This window comes from Natator depressus, chromosome 2, assembly GCF_965152275.1.
Source record: "Natator depressus isolate rNatDep1 chromosome 2, rNatDep2.hap1, whole genome shotgun sequence".
NCBI lineage: Eukaryota > Metazoa > Chordata > Testudines > Cheloniidae > Natator > Natator depressus.
Genome location: NC_134235.1, coordinates 245,613,426 through 245,634,824, shown reverse-complemented (window position 1 = coordinate 245,634,824; position 21,399 = coordinate 245,613,426). Strand labels below are relative to the sequence as shown.

General features: G+C 40.3%; 1 protein-coding gene across 3 annotated transcripts in view; it reads left to right on the top strand.

Moving 5' to 3' along the window:
• RBM33 (RNA binding motif protein 33) overlaps window positions 1–21,399 on the top strand; it is a 148,747-nt gene that overhangs the window by 94,923 nt on the left and 32,425 nt on the right. For 2 of the 3 annotated variants that reach the window (XM_074946282.1, XM_074946284.1), the window contains exons 15-17: window positions 62–703; window positions 18,184–18,393; window positions 20,930–21,118. In XM_074946282.1, the coding sequence (XP_074802383.1) occupies window positions 62–703; window positions 18,184–18,393; window positions 20,930–21,118 (1,041 nt within the window). The remainder of the gene's footprint in view (window positions 1–61; window positions 704–18,183; window positions 18,394–20,929; window positions 21,119–21,399) is intronic. The other variant, XM_074946283.1, reaches the window with a different exon arrangement.

Genomic DNA, 21,399 nt, shown 5'->3' with positions numbered 1-21,399 from the left:
CTTTGACTAAACTGAACATATTTCCCTATTTCAGTAAATGCCTTTCCTTTCCTTTTTATAGTTTCCTGATGAAGATGAAGAAACCAGATTGTACCGTTTGAAGATAGAAGAACAGAAACGCCTAAGAGAAGAAATTCTGAAACAAAAGGAGCTGAGACGGCAACAGCAGGCAGGTGCTAGAAAGAGAGAGTTACTTGAAAGACTTGCGCAACAGCAGCAACAGCCTCCTACACAACAATCTTTCGCACAGCAGGAAGAGGAATCATCAGAGTTTCCCACCAATGGAAACCCATTTATACTCCATCCTGGTGCACAGGCCAGGCAAAATGTGAAAAATAGACTTCTTGTTAAAAAGCAAGACATGGTAGTTCCAAATATTCAGCCCAAACCCACCGATTTCATGCAGGATGGGGCTAATATGCATTTTCAAGGACAGCAAGTGAAAACAGTGAAGCCTTTGAGACAGACTAGAACAGTACCTCAAAGTCAGCTTCAGCCATCGCCGAAAGTATTACAAACAAAACCTGCTGCAACTACAGCATCGCTCACCCCAGGACAGCCTGCTAGGGTGGCATCAATACAAGGAAGGCCTCAGGAACTGAAACCTGGTGTGAAAAGGACTGTCATGCAACGGGCAAACAGTGGTAGTGGAGATGGGCCCCATGTCGGCACCAAAGTGAGGGTGATTAAGTTGTCAGGAGGGGTAAGTTTCCAAGGCTCGTCTATTTTTGTGTTGTTTTGTCATGGTCTGTTTTTGTGTGTTCTACTCAGTGCAATCCTAAAATAGGAAAAGAACCTATTTTGAAAAGAAAACAGCAAATTCAACAGCACTAATAATCAGTATTTCAGAAGATGATTTTCAGAGCTATAAGCGAGTTACTTTAAAAAAACTTGTAGGAACAGAGGTTTGCTGCAATATATTGCAGTGGAGTGGGGTTACCATTAAGTTTACATCACTGTTTCCTGAATAATATCTACTCATTTTGGGTGCTTGTAACTTGAGCCTAAAAATTCTTCACCTGTGAATCTTCGCATAGAGCAGTAGTTCTCAAACTTTAGCAACCCAATGACCCTCATTCTGATTTAAAATTTTTCGCGGACCCCCCCAAGCCCCCTCCTTAGTCCCAGCCCTTCCCCCAAGGCCCCACCCCCACCCCACTTCTTCCTGCCCCTGCTCTACCCTTGCCCCTCCTCTTCCCCACCTCTTTCCATCCCATCCCCCGAGCGCGTCCTGTCCCCGCTCCTCCCCGTTCTTCCCAGTGCCTCCTGCCTCCACTGAACAGCTGTTCTGCGGTGTGTAGGAGGGACAGGGAGGAGTTGATCAGTGGGGCTGGTGGCCCCAGACATGACTTGCAGACCCCTTGGAGTACCCTAGCGGACCCCAGTTTAGGAAACCCTGGCATAGAGCATTTTGGTCCAGAAATGTTTTGATGTATGGGAGAAAAGAATTTGTGTGGCTATTTTTAAGTTTGAGGGGTTAAAAAAAAAAAAATGTATGCCCTGTCCATATTGCAGTTGAAACCATACTAGCAGCCAGTCGTGTTTAAGCATGGTTAAGCATGTTTTCCTGAACAGTGTGGACAGCCTTTTTTGTTTGAGAACCGCATTGCAAAACTGTGATATAAACAGAATTTGGGAGAGTGGGAGAGTAAATTTTCTTCTAGGGACTAGATAATGCCACCATTTCACTTTTGTGTCTAAATCAGATTTACTTATCTTCTGACAGGGGTCCATTGTCTACATTGGCTCCTAAGCACTGGTGGTAGTCCTGGTAGCATTGTATATTTGCAATGTTTTTCTATATTCATGCAGCAAATAACTATATCGGTGGTTTTCAACCTTTTTTCGTTTGCGGACACCTAAAAAATTTTGAATGGAGGTATGGTGGACCCCTTTGGAAATATTAGACATAGTCTGCAGACCCTCAGGTGTCCACGGATCACAGATTGAAAACCACTAATCTATATTAAATTTGATTTTCTATTATTGAAAAAAATTGGAGTGCCGAATAAGCTGAGAATTCAGAGGGTCTAACTACAAGATTTTCCCAGAGAGATCTGGTCCCTGCTTTGCCTTGGGGAAAAATATTTTAATATAAAAATCTTTTGATACCTTTTAGGAGAGGGGCAATCCGAAAGAAATCTATACACTAATTGAGGAAACCACTAGAACTGCAGTAGGCAACAAGCAGGTGGACATTTCGAGTGTGTTAGCAGAGGTTGAACAGGACCTCAGTTACAGAAGTTGCTTCTCACTCTTCTCTCAAAATCTGATTTTTTTAAATAGAATTTAGCAAATAAGTAGCCCAAAATATAGTCTTAGGTGCTCAGATACCTTGGTAATGAGCACAGTATACATATGCAAAGGGCGACAGATATCACTGTTGGTGTTTTTAAAAGGGAAGAGGCAATTAAAATGCTGGAGAGACTTAAGTATTAAAGGTGACTACTTTTCATAAGGATTTTATTGCATTACAGATAATTCCAAAATGTTTCAAATTTTATAGTTACACGGTGACTGTAAAGGTCCTCTTAACATTTTTTAAAGAAATATATTTGCATAATGGAAAGAATATGACTAATGAGGATCTGGTTAGAGTGGAGGATGACACTTTCTTCAGACATTGGTAGTAACTTTAGTCCAGTAGAAGGAGGAAATACCAGAAGTTGTAAGTAATCCCTTCTGTTGGACTAAATAAAAATATAATCATACTTTCAGGAATCCCATTGGCCTGCAATTAGTGTGACTGGCTTATTTTATTCTTGGTAATTCAACAAAAGCAGTCGGCCCCAACTTTTCTTCTGATCTGGTAAAACAAAACAACATCAAGCTACAACCCCAGCCACCAGTGCATTAGAGGTCTCTAGGGTAAATGATTCAATGCCCAATGTAGCAAGTGTCATGAAAGAGTTTTTTTCCTCAATGTTCTTTTTCCAGCAAACCATAAGTGACTTATTTTTTTACCGATTATACACTAATGTTGCTTGCCATCAGATTTAGCCACATTAAGTACGTGTCGTTCCTGCTGCATTGTATGCTATGTAGACTTGCTCTTGTCCCCTGAAAATTCATTTAATATCTTCAGGATCATCAGCATAGAACCGGCTGTCTGTGCATGGTATGTAGTTGCTTTTCCTTGCCACCATGGAATTTTTTTTTTTCAAACTATAGAAAAATGAAAGCGAGCGTTACAATTAGCTTTTTAACTCTGATCAAGATGGTTAATGAATTTTGTAATAGTTTGTCAGAAAGCTGAATCTATATTACTTTGTTCCATGTGCCACACAGTGAAAAAGGAAAATCTCAGTAGCAGGGGGGCAATCTGGCCTATTTTGATGCTCAGTATATTAAAAAAGATTAACAAGTTTATCAGAGCCCTGCAAACTGTAAGGATTATAATGTTTATAATTCTATTTTTTAGTACTGCAGCATACACCACTTATTGCCAGACCTTTGAGATGCCCGGGTACTATTTTTTTTAAACGAACCCTTACTCCTTAATTGTCCTTCCTCGGTCTAAATTAGCAAAAAGAAAAGGAGTACTAGTGGCACCGTAGAGACTAACCAATGAAGTAAGCTGTAGCTCACAAAAGCTTATGCTCAAATAAATTGGTTAGTCTCTAAGGTGCCACAAGTACTCCTTTTCTTTTTGCGAATACAGACTAACACGTCTGCTACTCTGAAACCAGTTTAAATTAGGTTTGCCTCACTTCCCTGCTGTCAGCCACCAGAATATGCTTTGGCTTCTTTTATCTGTAAGCAGTGACTTGATTCTGCAGTATAGCAGCCTCTCTGCTGCTGTCAAAACTACAGATCGTTTATACCCATTTCCCTTTCTCTTTAATTTTTTGTGCAGATGAATTCTTTAATGGCCATGGAATGGTGAGATTGATACTGGTTAGGCACTGTGTAGGCTACTCTACCCAGCTGTGCCGATGTATGTCAGTACACACTTGAAAAGTCCTCTCTTTCAGCAGATTAGCAGTAGTACTGAATAATGTAAAGTAAACAGTTATCTAACAGGGAATGGACTGAGATCATGCTCATACCACCTTTGATCTAAACCGGTTTCGCTTTGCACCGGAGCTGTTGGCAAAAACTATCTGCTCATTAGACTGCTCACTGATACTGTGGTGGGTAGAACAGTTATCGAAGTGGCATTATATGCTAATGATGGGGTTTATTTACTCTCAAAGCAGCTCCAAATTTAATTTACCTTGTTAAGAAGTTGTCCGTTTTCTTGATTCAAAATTACTTTCAGAGAACAGTGACTCCTGCTGTTGAGCAAGAACATACCCCAGTGTGAGTCTTTATTTTGTGTGCAGCAAGCCCTTTACGTTACTAGGTGTTAGGGTATCTGACTCCAGGTATGCAATGTCCCCTCATCTCTGAATAAAATAAGATGGCCTGTCAAAGTGGCTATGACTACAGTTCACACTCATGGGACAAATAATCTTTTTCAAGAAGATTTCATGAAATTGCAATATTTTCCAATTAAGTATCTTTAAAAAAAAAAAAAAAAAAAGATACTTGCTGTCCAGTGTCTCTGACACAGTAGATATGGGGTGGGCAAACTTTTTGGCCCGACGGCCACATCTGGGTGGGGAAATTGTATGCAGGGCCATGAATGTAGGACTGGGGCAGGGGGTTGGGGTGCGGGAGGGAGGTTGTTGGAGGGGCTGTGTTGTGCAGGAAGGGGCTCAGGGCAAGGGGTTGGGGTGCAGGAGAGGTGTGGGGTGCAGCAGGGAGCTCAGCACGGGGTTGGGGGCTCAGGGCAGGAGGTTGGTGTGCAGGAGGGGGTGCGGAGTGCGGAAGGGGGTTCAGGGCAGGGGGTTGGGATTCAGGAGGGGTGCAGCAGGGGGCTCAGGGCGGGGGGTTGGGGTGCAGGAGAGGTACGGGGTGTGGCGGGAGCTCAGGGCAGGGGGTTGGGGTGCAGGAGGAGTGCAGCGGGGGCACAGGGCAGGGGGTTAGGGGTGCGGGGGGCTCAGGGCAGGGGTTGGGGTGCAGGAGGGGTGCGGCCGGGGGCTCAAGGCAGGGGACTAGGGGGCTTAGGGCAGGGGGTTGGGGTGCAGGAGGAGTGCAGCGGGGGCACAGGGCAGGGGGTTAGGGGTGCGGGGGGCTCAGGGCAGGGGTTGGGGTGCAGGAGGGGTGCGGCCGGGGGCTCAAGGCAGGGGACTAGGGGGCTTAGGGCAGGGGGTTGGGGTGTGGGAGGGGTTTGGTGTGCGGGCTCCGGCCCGGCTCCGCTTACCTTGAGCTGCCCTGGGGTAGCAGTGGGGCTAAGTCAGGCTCCCTGCCTGCCCTGGCCCTGCGCCGCTCCCGGAAGTGGCCAGCATGTCCGACAGTGGCTCCTCTCACCTGTGGGTACCACCCCTGAAGCTCCCATTGGCCACGGTTCCCCGTTCCCAGCCAGTGGAAGCTGTGGAGGGCGGTGCCTGCAGGTGAAAGCAGCGCACAGAGCCCTCTCCCAGGGACGTGGTGCTGGCCGCTTCCAGGAGCGGTGCGGGGCCAGGGCAGACAGGGAGCCTGCCTTAGCTCTACTGTGCCACAGGGCTGGCAATCCCACTGGCCGGCTCGAAAGCCTGAGGGGCCGGATCTGGCCCTCAGGCCGCAGTTTGCCCTCTCCTGCAGTAGATGCTCCAATATGTGCCTGGCAAGCCTCAAAAAAAAGAAAGCAGAAGATGCTTAACACTTCCTGTATGTCAGACACTGCAGTGTATTGCATGCCATATCAGGGACTAGTGGTGTGATGCAAGGGGTTAATGATAGGATTTATCCTTATTGATTCCATGTCACAGCTGTCATTTTTACCAGAATCCTAGTTCCTCAAACACTTTAAGGCCAACCCTTCCTTTTGTGCCTCTAGATGAGCAACGAGGAATGCCTATGTGAGTGGTTTTCTATTTTGATTATTCCCTTTCAGTCTTGGTAGTCCAAATATGCTTGCCAAATTTAGTCAGTCTGATCTTTAGGACTTGAAGAGAAAGTGGGATTAAGTGTTCAGCGGATATATTTGATATCAAGGCTTTGCTTTTTTGCAGAGCTACAACACCTCTGTCGGCATAGCTTATCTAGCTTCACTCTTACTTTGCTGCATATCTTCAGGACATCACTTAGCTGGGTCTTGGATACACAAGATCAGCATATTATTATCGCGATGTCCATGAGAAAAACGTCTTAGATTTGTCTGGCTCAATCAGAGGCCTGATCTCAATACTAGATAAAGAACACGAGAGGATTCGGACAGGATAAGATCTTGAAATGGTACTTGTTGGGAGGAAATACAGTAATAAATGGATATTTGTAGGCAGGCATAGTAGATACTTCAAAAAAATATCTAGTGCAGTTGAAATCTGTAAAACCAATGTCATAGAGCAGGAATGATCCTGGCCATGAGGGAGCAGGTTTGTACCCAGTGTTAGCTCTATATGTCTTATGTGTTAAAAGGTTATACAGACTGTGCATGTTAGACATGTCCATTGATTGGTCTGAAGTTCTGTTGGCATTGCATGATGTTTTAAAATCATTATTGTACCACTCAGTCATCTTATATTATTATTATTGGGTGATCTCTCCCTAGCCAAAGACTGGTCTTCCTTGCTCAAAGTGATATCTCTCAGCCTCTGTGGCCCGAAAATGCTGACTCTTATGCTGGACCAAGAATACACACTCTTTGTCTGTGTGGAGATCTGCACTAGTGGGCCTTTTGTATAAGTACCTATGTTCTGTTTGGATTAAAAGTTAAGTCTTAGATTTTCATGAGTTACGGCAACTACTGCCTGACAATTCATCTTAAAAGCTTGACTGAAATAGCTGACAAACTATTTTGGTTGGAAATTCAATCTGTAAGGATATAGTCTTGGGTTGTATAAAAAATATTGAAGAGGGAAATAAAGGACAGATAGCTTTGCTTTATTTAGGATAGCGGTCAAGGAGGGAGGTAGTTGAACACTGAATTCTAAAAAATGGGGGGGAAAGTTCTTGATTTAGACAATCCTGTTGGATGATGTAAATTTATCTACTAAGATTTGCTTGATGATTGTATTTGTTTTGCTTGTTATGTGTATTGTTCATTATAGCCAATAAAATTGTTTAAATAATTTAAATTTCTATAGCGCCTTTCGTCCAAAGACATCAGAAGTGCTTTTACAAACGTTAATTAAAGTCTCCAACAATTACGTGGCAAGAAGTATATAGGGAGCTTTCAACCCATATCTGAAATGCAGCTCTGAGGTGTGGAATGTCAAACATTAGCAGCGTACAGTAAAATTATTTTCAAAGAGTGGGAGGATGGCATCAGCATCAGTACTCATCCCCCATCTGAAAGAATGGTCTTGGGCACAGGTAAGGGCAGTATCCATGTCTTATTAGGTGCGCAGGCAAAAACTTAATGTAGGCCAGCATTTTATATTGGATTTTAATGTCTTTTTTTCATACTTACAACTTAAAGACAATGCAAAAAGACTGACACCTGAAAAGCTGCACTAATCTAAACATCAAGGAGATTAAAACTCAGTCAGATTAAACTCAGATTAAAATTGACTTCCAGTATCTGTAAAATTTCAGTCTAGCAATATTTGTCAAATTAGAATGTTCCCTACTGAAAAACCCACTGGAATTCTTGCTCTGAAAAGGTAAAGTCTAAAGACACAGGTTAGTGCAAAACTTTAATTTAAAAACTATATAGGTGCCATTGGGGCATAGATTGATGTTAACTGAGGTGGAATACGTCATGATTTTCAGAAATTTTTAGAGATGAGGGTAAGGATATTGCATGTTAGTTGGGAGATACAACCCCAATAAAAGGTGTATGAAAGGAGACATAAAGCCACACATGGGCAAAGGAGGATTTAATGGAAAGGCAGTGCAGGAGGAGACCAGGGCATAAAGGTAGGTGAGGTCAAGAGCAAGAGAAGAACTAGATAGCACTTTAAGAAAGGCTAGCCATCAAATCCTGACTAAAAGGAATCCATGTTTAACAGGTTAAATTAGAAACTAATTTCACTTCAAATAACTTAGAGTATATGCAAAATAAAATGCTTCCTCTTATCAACCTGAGTACAGTCTGAGGCTCCCTGTAGTTTTCACCTTTTCCTCCCCAGACCCTTTAAAATTTAGTCAAAATGTCAATAGACAATTGTAAGACTAGGCTTTTCATTGAGTACCGTAAACGCAGATTCCATCATTCCCTTAAAATTGTAATAGAAAGTCTTTTGCAGTTTAATTTTGGAATTTTATACTGTAAAACAATCTCTTGTGGTGGGCCTGATGTACATTATTGCAACATCAAGTAGTAGCTGGATTTCATAAGAGGAAATGATAGAGGGACGACCATGACAGTGTAAGTAAAAATATGTTGCTAATAGAAGGAATCTTACTTTAAAGTGAAAATTGGTCAACATGGGATTATTGAAGTGGGAAAGGATACAGATTTGTCCCATTTAAATTTAGTGACTCCAAGAGCAGTGAAATGCTTTAATATAAAATGCTCAAAGTTTAAGAAATTGGAGGCGTTAGCCACTAATACAGGTATGCCTTGAGTCTAGAAGGCACTCAAACACAAATGGAGAACTAATTAACTGAATACCATCAGTGCCATTGAAACATAATGCTAGAAGCTTGGGGCAGAACATTGCAAGAGTTTAGTGAACAGATTTGTGTAGCCATAGCAGAGTGGTACGCACTGGGTTCCTGTTTTGGATTGGTTAAGAAATTGTCAGTCTGCACAGATTTGTTCATCTAAGCAACTCTGAGGCTGCAAGACCCACTTGGCTGAAGAGGACTACATTAATGCAAACTAGGAAACTTTTAGTTCAAGCCCACAGCATCCCTGTGGGGGAATTACAGTGCAGCACTTTAGTGCACACTGCTGTTCATACCGTTCATTGTCCAAACTATGGAGCAATGTAGACAAAGCTCAGAATGACTTTACCTTGAGGTGAGAAATTTTCTGAGTTTCCTTCAGAGAGACTACTCTTAAATTTACAAGCATTGACTTTTCTTCCAAGGTTCTAGGTAGTCCTACTTATGGATCAATACCTCAATCTATTGAAGAACCTACCAGGGTTATTGCTTGTGGGTATAAAGTGGGGGGCACTTTCCTTCGGGAAAGTGGGGGCACAGTCAACAGTTTCTAGAAATGAGCATCCTGTAAGTTTTACTGTTCTTTATTTAAAAGGAAAAACAGTTCAGAACATAGCAGCTTATTTCCTCAGCAGCACAGTCCAACAAAAGCACATCATCCCAGTAATCTCTCTTCACTGGCTTTCTGTTGAATGCTGGTTCAAGTTTAAGATTCTGGTTTTCATGTTGAAAGTCCTATGTTACGATAGCCTCAATTATCAGTGGGACTATTTCATTCTGTAAAGTAATGACCACAGTGACATTTCCACTAGTGTAGTGTCAAGATTGCAAGGAGGAGGCAGAGTTGTTTTTCCTAACAGAAGAGATCAGAATGATGCATCTGGGTATGTTCAGAACCTATTTTGACCTATCCACTCATAAGCACTCCAAAATCATATTTTGAAACAAAACAAGCATCTTACAGAATGGGGGAAAGTGAAAGGTTAATCTTGTGCTCACTTCAATGGCCTAAGAACATAAACAGCCATACTGGGCCAGACCAGTGGTCCGTCTAGCCCAGTATTCTGTCTTCTGACAGTGGCCGGCACCTGGTGCTTCAGAGGGAATGAACAGAACCAGACAATTATGATTGATCCCTCCCCTGTTGTCTAGTCCCAGCTTCTGGCAGTTGGAGGTTTAGGGATATTCAGAGCATAGGGTTGTGTCTTTGGCCATCTTGCGTTCATAGGGTTGTGTCCTTGATCTATTCTCCATGAATGTATCTAATTTTTTTTGAACCCAGTTATAATTTTGGCCTTCACAGCAGCCCTTGGCAATGAGTTCCACAGGTTGACTGTTCACTGTGGGAAGAAGTACTTCCTTTTGTTTTGTTTTAAACCTGCTGAATATTAATTTGGGTGCTCAGATATCTCAGTGATGTGTGCTTTAAGAATCAAGATAAAAAAGCTGACTGACTTAGAGGGAGAGAGAACTACTTATAGAGGTTTTCCAGTACAAATGCCTGACATGGAGATTTTCTTGGAAAGACTTACTGCACATTCTCCAGTGACCAACTTCTGTGGTCTGGTAGCCCCTAGCATTTTGAATGGATGTTCTACCCTCAAAACAAGAATTTTTCTTGACAAACCCCTTGTCTCCAACCAAAAACATGTCCCAGTAGCAGATATGCATACTACACACCATGTATTCTATGAAATATGTATTACGGGGCTTTCTTTACCTCTGCTAAAATAGTAATATGCCCAGTGTACTTGCTCTGAAGTGATCTTTTTCTATTGCTTAAAACAGTGCATTGTTTTTGGTGGAAGGAGGTAGGTTTTAAAATAGAGTCACTGTAACTCAGTGAAGGTTACGTACATAGCAAGTTTCAAACTTAGTTGATTTTACTGGATCTTTGCAGTTATATTTACATTTTATTGGGGAATTTCCCATACAACGCTCAATAACTCAGAGGTTGATTCTACCCTAGTAAAGTAAGTAGCGATAAGTCACCATTTGTGCAGTTACTGCAGTCATAGTAATGGCTAAAGCTGTAGCGTAGATAAGGCTCGTACCCTTTTACCGCTGTTGTCTAACCCTGTCTATGCTACAGCCTCTGCAGTTGTGAACAACAACATACACTTTCAGGCAGAGGCCAAGCAAGGAAATTTTCAGCCCACTTTTGAAGGAGGTATCCAGGGTATTCAATACATCATTGCTCACTGAATGCCCTTCTGTAGTTTGACTGAAACGTGCCTCCTTTTGTACTGAGCTGGAAAGGGAATACAGTTATGCTGGGAATAGAAATAGTCAATTTTTTTCTGGTATTATCTCTTTGTGTATATTTGTTCTGAGTAAGCTTGCTTCATGATCAAAATTTTAGGAACCATAAAGGAGAAAATATACATTTCCTCAAACATCCACTTTAACGCTCTGATAAGAGTTAGAAAAGGTCAGTTCCTTCAGTATAAATGGAGACTGCTTGACTGGTCACCCAGTTATTTGATTTGAGTCATACTTAATCTAACCTTGTGTCTGCCAGGCATATACTTTTCTTTTTGTGTATGAGAGTAAATAGTTGGAATTTAGATTGCTCATCAGACCTGCATTTCTCTTTTAAATAGAGATGGCTATGATCCAGTATGGGTGGAGGGAGCAAAGTGGGAATTGTATTCAATAAATGTATTGTTGCTGTTCTTTCATTTAAAAAGTAATGACCAGCATCAGGCGTGTCCCAGTCAGGGAGAACACTGAATTTAAGTCTGAAGACCTGTGGTTTTCTGCCACTGACTTGTGTGATATTTGGTAATTATGCCTTGTGCCTTAGTTTAGCAATCTTTAGAATGGGAAAAATATTTACCATCTTTGTGAAGTATTTTCAGTATCTATAGATAAAAAGTGGTACATAAGAGATTCTTTTTGTCTGACACCTATTGTTCTGCTAATATGGTTGATAAATGTCCTGGACTATTGATTAGCTGTTTTCCTTACATTTTAGAGTAGATATCAGTGGTTTTGCTTTATTTTTACAGTGTCTATTTTTGTGTATCACACTGCTGTGTTAGTATCACAGTCTGCTGTTTGGACTTTAGTCTTTTTGACGATAACCAATTGTTGTATCAGTTTAAAATCTATTTACACACAGAGACCAATATACTGTAGATATATGATAAAATATAGTGACTATCTTCTGTCATTGAAGGAGGATGACTTTAGTGATCTGACAGGTATTTTCTCTCTCAACTGCTGTGATCTATAAAGTGACTATTTTCTGGAAATACTGACTTTTAAACTGCATATAGAGTATTTCTTTTTTTCTCCCAAGGAAAATCAATTACAAAGGCCATTTGGGGCTCTGAGGTTTTCGGGGTAAGATTTAAAACTTCATCTTTTGCCACATGCTCTGTTTGAATTATCGCGTATGTTAAACAAATAGGCCCACAGAATGAGGTTAGCATATTAGAACCTCTCTTTGTTGTTGTTGCCTCTGTGTTTTGATGCATGTGATACTTAAAGTAAATAAACTTAGGTTGATTTGTGAAGTGCTTTTGCAGCGTGCACATCCATTTACTGTTGGGTGATTTTTGAATTAGCTTTTTAAAGATTACATGGATAGACACAGCATTGTAGTAGTTAATAGAAACCTGTGCAGTGAGGTCTATGGGCTGCAAGATCAGTAACAGTGACAGTGAAGTATGGCCTTATCGAAAGGAGAATGCATAAGAGGCTGCCCTGGGACACTACACCACTGTCCTTCTGTGTATCCTGACAATGTTATCTGTCCTCTCAGTACGGAGTATCAAGTGTCTGTCATGAGTATAGAAATTAATTTAATGTCACCTGAAGACATGCAATTAATCTTTTAGAGGTTTTCATAATACCTTTACAGAAAGAGTTGCCAGTTTGGCGGATTTGGATTTTGGGGTTTAGCAGAAGATAAGGAAAATTAATTTTTCATCAGGGTTAATACAAGCTAGCAGGGCCACAAAGGCTGAGAAAAATGGCTGGGGAATTTGTCAAGTGTTGTCACTCTAGAATAATGCTGCTTAACGTCTGATAGGTGTAATCAAGAGTTGAGATTTCTATAGAGAGGGATTAATCAATTTGCTCACTACAGAATGCAAGTTGGTGATATCACTCCTTCATGGGGTTTAAGAATGAAAATAAGATTTGATCTGTCAAATTGCAAGAAGCGCTGACAGTATCAATGGGCATTTTTATCAGTACATTTTTAAAGCATTTGTTATAAATAAATTTGTCCTGCTAATGTTGGTGGCAAACAAACTTCATCTGTATTGTAAAACTGTCATAACATCCCTGATAGAGTACAATGCCTTAGCTTACTAAATTCAGGCACCCCTCTTTAAAAAAAACAACACAAATTCCCTTTATAGAACTCATATTTTTATATTCAATTAAGACAGGATGACTTCTAAATTTCTGAAGATGCAAAGAATTGATTAATTAAACAACTGAAATATCATATAGTGACCATTTTGAAATATGGTCACTATATCTGACACATCTGTTTTAAAATCACTGTCATGCATGACTGAAACGATTCCTGTTCATTGCAGTGTTTTAGAATACTTTACAAATATGTTCTTTAGCATTAGACATTTGAAAAAATACTCATAATATAGACCAAATCCACTTGCTCGTTCCTTTTGAATTTTCATTTTTAAATTATATTCAGCATTTAGAACTATTAAGTTTTTTATGTCAGGTAACTTTTAAGAGCAGATTTTATTTGGCAAATAACCAGTTTCACTTATGTTCCAAAGACTTGCAGGTGAACAGATAGAACTCTTGCTACACATAGCAGCTTTTGTCATGACTGCCGTTTAAACCCAGTTTTTCAGGGTTTTGACCAGAAATGTTCACGCCTGACTGTAAGTTAGCAATTGGGGAACAAGCCTTGGATAAAACTTGATCATTCAAATTGTGAAGGGGAAAAATGGTTTGTGCTTTAGAGTTTACAGGGCAGCCAGTATCTCAAGAAAATATTTTTTAATTATTGGTATTTAGACGAAGGATGAAATTCTCCCGTGGGCAGAAGCCGTTCACCACTTAAATCATCCAAATTAGGTCCTCAGTAGAGGCTTTAAGAGGAGTTGTAGTATAGGATTTAAGTGGATTTGTGGTCCACTGCCATGTGTTCACTGTGTGAATAGGGGTAAATTTCACCTGAAGTGTCAAAACTTTGTGCATCAAATTGTCTATGATAGAGTAAATGAACGATAGACATCTCTTTGCAAGATCTGGTATTAAAATACATATCCCAAAAGTCAAGTGTTTTTCTGAACTTTTTAAAATCAAAATAGATTTTGAGGACAAAAGTTAAAATGATGGGTGGGCCTGCTAGCCCCTTTCTTTTACCCTGGGTGTTACAAGGTTTTAATAAATCAAAAATAGGCTGGTGAAAAGGGTTAAAAAATGGAAAATTTGTAAGAAGTTGTCAAATTTTTATTTTTGTTTACAAGAAAAATCAGCAAGAATTAAGAAACTTAACAGTTATACTAGGACACACTAGAGACACTACCATCTCAGCCTTACCCTTCTACAAGCTGTGGGCCTGATTCTTCAACAGCTCAACCACCTGCTCTGGCCCAGACATTACAGAATCTAGCATTAAGTAGGATTCAACACCACCACCATCTTCTACCTACCATGAACCAGAGAACCTTTCCCAATGTTAATATGCCGATTAGAAGCTCCACTTCTGTATGTATTGTTTGCCCTTGGGATCCCACCTTCATGTTTCCCGGAAGGAGAATTGGGAGCCAGCACATGTATTATGTTTTACATTTTCCTTTGTAGGTGGTATGCAAAAATTTTTGAAGTTGATGCCATATCCCTATCAGGGATAAGTGATCTGTTAGTTATTTTTGTAGCATGAAGTCCAAATGTTCTGACTCTGAAGTATGTGTCGTTGATGTATCGGCATTACTGGCTTAGTTTTTCAGACTTAGAACTTCTAGAAGCTGACATTGATTGTGTCCAATGTCAGGAATTGGACTTAGAGCATGATGTGGATAATGATTCTAATATTTGAACTGTGAAATAAACATATTAACACATACACTTTGTTCATTTTCACCTTGAGGTACCTTTTTTGGCTTGGATAATGTCTCTTTGATCAGCTATGTCTGTAACAAACTGAAATGAATAGTACTAAGACACATTCATTTTACAAGCCTTTCCTTGCTTACTCCTGGGCAAGTGCTGACCTGAGAGCAATATTTGCTCTTGAACTCCCCAAAGAAAGACATTAATACCATGTTAAGTTAAAATCTTGGATAGTTATGCAGAGAAAAAAGAAAGAACTTGTTGCTTGCTTGCAATGAACTGGGTGTGGCACTGTTGGCCCTTTAGCTTCCAAATAGTTTTAATGCACAAACAAGTCTCTTTCAAGAGCTGCTGCTGTAGATCCCCCTCATCACATGCATGGTATTCCTGCACTGTGAGTTCCAAGCCATCTAGAAAAGCAATAACTATTTGGCTGCATAAGGGACCTGTGGAAATTCTAAATGTTTAGAACAAGGCTGTAAAAACAGATTTTGGATCCAGCTGCCCTTCTTTCTCCTTTGCCAGGGTCAGTTGTGGTATCACTTCTCTTCCTTTTGCTTTCACGTGTATTTGAGTTAGTGCACCTTCTTCATTTCTTTTTATAACTTTTCATTTTTCTCTAAATAGTTTTAAGCTTAGTAAAATTTTTAGATAATTCCCCATTGTTTGGTCTTTAGCGATTAGAATTCTGCAAGATTGTGAAGCTGTGTTGCTGCATTAGGTTGACTCCATGCCATTAAAGATTTTGTATTGCTTGGATTCATCTTTCAGTCTGGTCAGTTTCATTGTGTGATATGTGGGCCCAGTAGTTAAGCATTGGTCTTTCCTGGGTCTTTCAAACAGGCCTAGTTGAAGAGGTGTATGTTGTCTGATTCTAAAATATCCATGATGCATCAGCATGCCAGATACTGCCTCTTGTATCTCTGGATTCCTCACACTCTGGCGTAGTGTTTTCTATATATAGGGTTCATCTCGTGGACTTGTAAGAAAAGAGAGCATCGTTCAGGTCTTTCTCCCTCTTCTTTCCACCCCTTCCCCCCCCCAGCAGGCGCTTAACCATCAGATCAGGCTTTATCAGACCTGATTCTTGCATCTGAAGCCATCTTAGGATCCTAGTTCCTCACTCCTGTGTTGTTGCAGACATCATAATTTTCTAGCTGCCATAATGTTTAATTCAAAATCTTCAAGATATCCAAAATATTTTGGGTTTTTTGCTTAAAAAAATTTTCACCTTTGATAATCTGAAGTATTTGCTTCCATTTTTTGCCCGTATCAGAGTGTATTTGTCAGGCATTTCAGCAAACATACAAGAGGAGTTTGAAAAGAGAACCTGCCTCATCTTGAATGTTTCCTTCTGGTATAAAACCTGTAAGAAGAGTGAGCAAGTTATCGGTTTCAGTTAATTATTTTCCTTTTAGAGTATCCCTTGAGACGAAATCCTCAGTCATGATTTTATCAAAAAGTTACTGACTTTCAGACTATATAGATCTGTTGTTCTTCCCAAAACCTTGTATGTTGTCTGTCCTGATCAGTAAGAAGCTGGCACGTTAGGATGAAACTCTTCTGTTAATTCCCCAAGTTATTCATAGATTTTGGTGACAAGTCAAAAGGAGGAGCAAAGGGAACTGTGAGAACAAATGCTTTCAAAGTGGATTAGATTTTGTATTTACGCGCATTCTAGTTTAAAGACTCAGTTCATTCTACTAAATTGGACAATTTAGGGCAATTAACATAATGTTTTTTTTCACAGAAATTTGTGAAGCCAGTTTGTGTATGTGTATACATTTGTGCATCATGATATCCTGGTTGGTATTTCATTGCAGTGATTGTTTTGGGTGAGTTAGGCTGTTCTCCTTTAATCATCTGACTTCGTCCAGGGGTTGGGCACTAATCTCCCAGATTGGGAATCTACAAGAGTAATTCCGAACAGAGAGAGACTGTTTTCCAGTAACTGCTGTTCAAGTCTTAATACCTCTGCTCATCCACCCTCTCCACCCTCTTTCCCCTTTTCTTTGAGACCTTCTGTAGATCCTTCAAATTAGTGAAAGAAACTGAGTAGTTGATGCTGCGAGGCCCTTGGTTTTCTAGAATATTCCGATCCGTGGAGGGGTGCTTATGCAGCCATGACAGGCACTGCATTTCTCAGTGGTTCTGAGTTAACAGTTCTGTGGGAATGGGTATTCTAAGTGTGGGTCTGCAGAGGCAATATATACTCAAGCATAGTTACTGGTGAGTAGCCGTTTCTCTACTATTCTGTAACAAGAAAAGGAGGACTTGTGGCACCTTAGAGACTAACCAATTTATTTGAGCATAAGCTTTCGTGAGCTACAGCTCACTTCATCAGATGCATCCGATGAAGTGAGCTGTAGCTCACGAAAGCTTATGCTCAGATAAATTGGTTAGTCTCTAAGGTGCCACAAGTACTCCTTTTCTTTTTGCGAATACAGACTAACACGGCTGTTACTCTGTATTCTGTAACAGTAACAGATACTGAGTGTTTTGACGGGAGTCCCTTTAAGCTGTTTATGTGCTGCATAGCATTGCAAGCTAGATCCTCCATTTGAAACATTTTATAATTGTGAGGCTGCCTAGTGCCTTCTCATTTGCCATAGTAGACCAATTATGTTGCCTCTTGCTGAATGTAATCTTCAGAAAACTGCGTATGGTGACTGTAAACTTGGCCGTATTTGATCTGGGAAGGTGGACACGTATCCATGTGAGAGAACCACCGGTTCCTTGGGTAGAAGTAGCTGAGCCGCTGAACACTTCTACTCTTTTCTTCAAGGCTCCTCTCTTCTACCCCTCCTCTCATCCCAAGCTTGAATTACAGAGACAGCTCGTTTTGGGAAGACTGTAGTACTTCCACATATGACTTCAGAGGTTGGGACAGGGACATGGTTTGTCACCTCTGTTTTTATTCCCTTTTTTAAGGAGAAAAAATAAAAACACTTGGAGGAGAAAACTACTTTAATATTGGTCATTGTTAGAGGAGAGGAGACTACTTAAAAGCTTATTTTAGCTATAAATAGGCAGCATAAAGATGCACTTAATAAAAATCACCAGCCTTTAGTCTTGGAAGGTTTGCTTGGTTTGAAAGATGCGTAAAGGTTCAGACTGGTTCCTGCTTCGTTCAGGCTGTTTTGCCCTTCTCTAGTCTAGAATATACGTCTCTTAAAAAAAATGTAGTTTAGTGGAACGTAAATATAACGTAATTCCTGAAAAGCTGGAATTGTGAAGAATGAATAGGTGGGTCCTTGTATAAATAACAGGACATTTTCACGGTTTACTGAAAGGAAACAATTAAACACAGTGAATTTAATGTAGTATTTTGTACTTCTTTGCATTATGGATTTTTTAACTAAGTATAGTTCCTAGCTGAGGTGTGTACCATACACCCTTCTCTTGCAGACACTAGTTTGATTTTAATATGCAAGTCTGTGTTCTTCTAATCCTCTGTGCGCTAACAAAGTTCTTCTCCACAGCAAGTCTCAGAGGAAGTGAATGTTTGCATTGAGTAGATAGGTACTGAACAGCATGTTCTGGTTTTGATTTCAGCAGGAGGGGGAGAATGTTGGCTTTGTGCACCCAGAAGGCCAGCCCCAACGCCTCCAACAACCTCCAGAAATGAGACAGCAGCCAGTGCGGAAGGTCACGTTGACAAAGGGACCACTCCAGCAGCAGCAGCAACAGCAGCAGCAGGCTCAGATACATTCAACAGTTCCACAAGGAGTCAAAAATATCCAGGGGATTTATCCAGCTAAAAAGGTGATTTTTAGATGCATTGTTGCTGCTTGGAGCTGTATTATCTGCTGAACGTGTTGCCATATTAATGTTAGCATTGTTTAAAAAATAACCGGAATCCTTACCAGCATTAAAGAAATTTAAACTGTAACTGCCCAGGTAAAATTATTAATGGAGGGCTGGATGACTCAGGAAATTAAGAAGGGGATATAAAGCTTTTAACCTACAGGATACTTGTTTCAATCCAGCCCAGGTTGGTAATGCCTGAAAGTTGTTCCCGTCTCATTGTGGTTCTGTGGCTTGCGTAAATTCTGTTAGGTGATGTCAGTCTAGTATTCCAGTGGAGGAATGTCCACTACTCGAAAATCATTATCACAGCTGACTGTCTAGCATGCTTTTTGGCATTATGAGTAGAGATGTTAAAGATTGAGTGAATATGGAGACTGAACTACTCTCTCCTACCAGAAGTGGTCCCAAGTTATGCTACGTATTCTGTGTATATGTCTGGTAGAGAAAGGATTAGCACTGTCAGGGTGGTATTTTCCACTAGGATTATAGATATAAATTAAGTTTTTATAACTGTTTTCTCTATTAAAAATTAAGCATGTTTTGTTGCTTACTGTCTGGGTAAAACTAAGTAGAGTAAACCTCTACTTGTAAAGTCCTACTCAAAACCTGTCTGTAGTAAATCCTGAAGAATTACTTCTCGTGTCTTACAATACTCCTGCTAATACATTCCAGAATGATTGCTTTTTTTGGAACAGCGTTACACTGTTGACTCATAGTTAGCTTCCTCAAAAGCTTTTAGTCTTCAGATGTTAATTATATTTCGCAGAGACAACTGAAGAATCAAGCTCAAGAACTGGTGTAATGCTGCTAGACGGTACCTTCTCTGCTGTTTCATCTTGTCCTGCCAGCCAGGGTTAATATTAGGATATTTAATTTTAGTAGTTATAAGTATGTTTCTGACGGTGACTCAAGACCACATGCACTGTGCATCAAATTAGATATGAATTCTACAGCAAGAACCCCAGAATAATGCACCCTTCCCTGTTCCCTATAGCTTTCACCCCTTCGTCCGGTCCAGTGCAATCAGTAGTGTTTTTATTCCTTTGATATTCAGTTTTTGTGCTGTCCCCAATTTAAACAGTGATTGATAGTATCTACCCCAATCTGACAATACCACCACTGGATCCCATCACAACATCCGCACTACATCCAACGATAATGCGAAGAACATTGTCTTGAAGTTTCTCCTAAAATAATCAGCAGTCAAATAGTTAACATGTTTACATTTTAGGGAGGTTCCTCATTAATTTTGTACGTTACCTCCCCAGTGAGATGACCTGAACCAGTTCACATGTCTCATAGCTAATATTTCAAACTGTCTGCAAAATCAGGGAGATGTTAAGGCTTTGATTACATCTGGCTTACATTTTGAAAATTGTCTTTGCAATGATAAGAGTCTAGAGACCTATTTTTTATTTTATTCTGTTTATTATAATGGAAGCTTAGATTCTGAAACAGAATTCTGCAGCAAATATTAAGACGACTGCAAAGTTTAATGCATGAGGTACTGCATTAAATCTTAGTCAATATTGCTATCAATACTATAAGATACCTATGAGAGCCAGCTTTCAGGGCCAGGGGCTCTCCAATAATGTGTTGGTTTTATAAATGTGTGAAAGCTAGTCTCCTCTTTTCTCTAAAAATTGCTTGCTGTTTTCATTATGGAGGTGACATTGATAAACCAGTTACTAGGGTTAAAAGTTTGATGGTGATTTTCCCTAAGAGTCATAGGTTGTCTTCCCACCTCATTTGCTTCCAAAAAGCTGCTCAGGGCTAGCCTATGGGGCCAGTGAATTCTGGGTACCTGGAAACTCTTGTTTGGGAAGGGGAGTTAATCAATTTGTGGCTGAGATTGGCAGCAGCTTGAGTGACTCAAGCCCTACAAATCAGACTGGGCCTTTTCCTCAAGTTCTTTCCAGTTCCTGGCTATAGATTAGCCATACTGATCAGCCAGTGTGGACTCTCCTCAAAAAAAGAGGGACAGTTCAGGGTAATAGGTAGCATGGTCTATTGAGCAACATTCTGTAGCAGTGGAGACCGGGGAGGGCCTGCATCCCCTTCCCATATGTATATGTATATAGTGAATTTAGTTTGAGATCTGAGGAGGGAAGGGGGCAAAAAGTTGTTTGCTGACCCATCCCAAAATGTTAGACCTGATCACATGCATGTGTGCAATCATTGTGAAGAGGAATAGACTATATAGTTTTTGGAATTAAGGTGCTCAATTGCTTTGTAAACCCACCTCAAAATGCAAAGGCAGGCTTTGTACCTATTATAACTTCTTGTAATTTGGGGAGATATTTGGATAAGAAGCGGATAAATATGTTAACATATGACCTTTTAAATTAGCAAACAGTGACATGCTGCTTTTTATCGACATGTACTTTAATCAAGTCTTTAAATAAATTGCTAACTTCATATTATCTGTCAAAAATCTTAACAGAAGCACGAACTAAGGAAATCAAAATACTGTTACTTTTGTTGTTGGCAGGTTATTATGCATGGGAGAGGCAGAGGAGTAGGAGGCCAGATGGGCCGAGGACGCTTGATGCCAAATAAACAGAACCTGCGAGTGGTGGAGTGCAAACCTCAGCCCTGTGTTGTGTCAGTTGAAGGGCTTTCTTCATCAACTACTGATGTCCAACTGAAAAACCTGCTGATGTCAGTAGGACCCATTCAGGTAGGTCAGGCTTGGTTTATAATTTTGTGCCAGAAGTCTTTCATTCTAGAAAGCTCAATTAATTCTCTGACACTAAATACGGTATTTTTATTGGCAATTACTTATATTTGAAGGCACCTTTTCCCACTCTTTGAATAAAATGCCACAAACATAAGCATATAATGAAGTATTGTCATCATGTCCAAGAAAGCGTGTTTAGTTATTCATTATCCTTGTTTTTTATTGTTGGTTTACACATTCACAACATTCAATAACTATTGTTAGTATAAATTAGTGAGGCT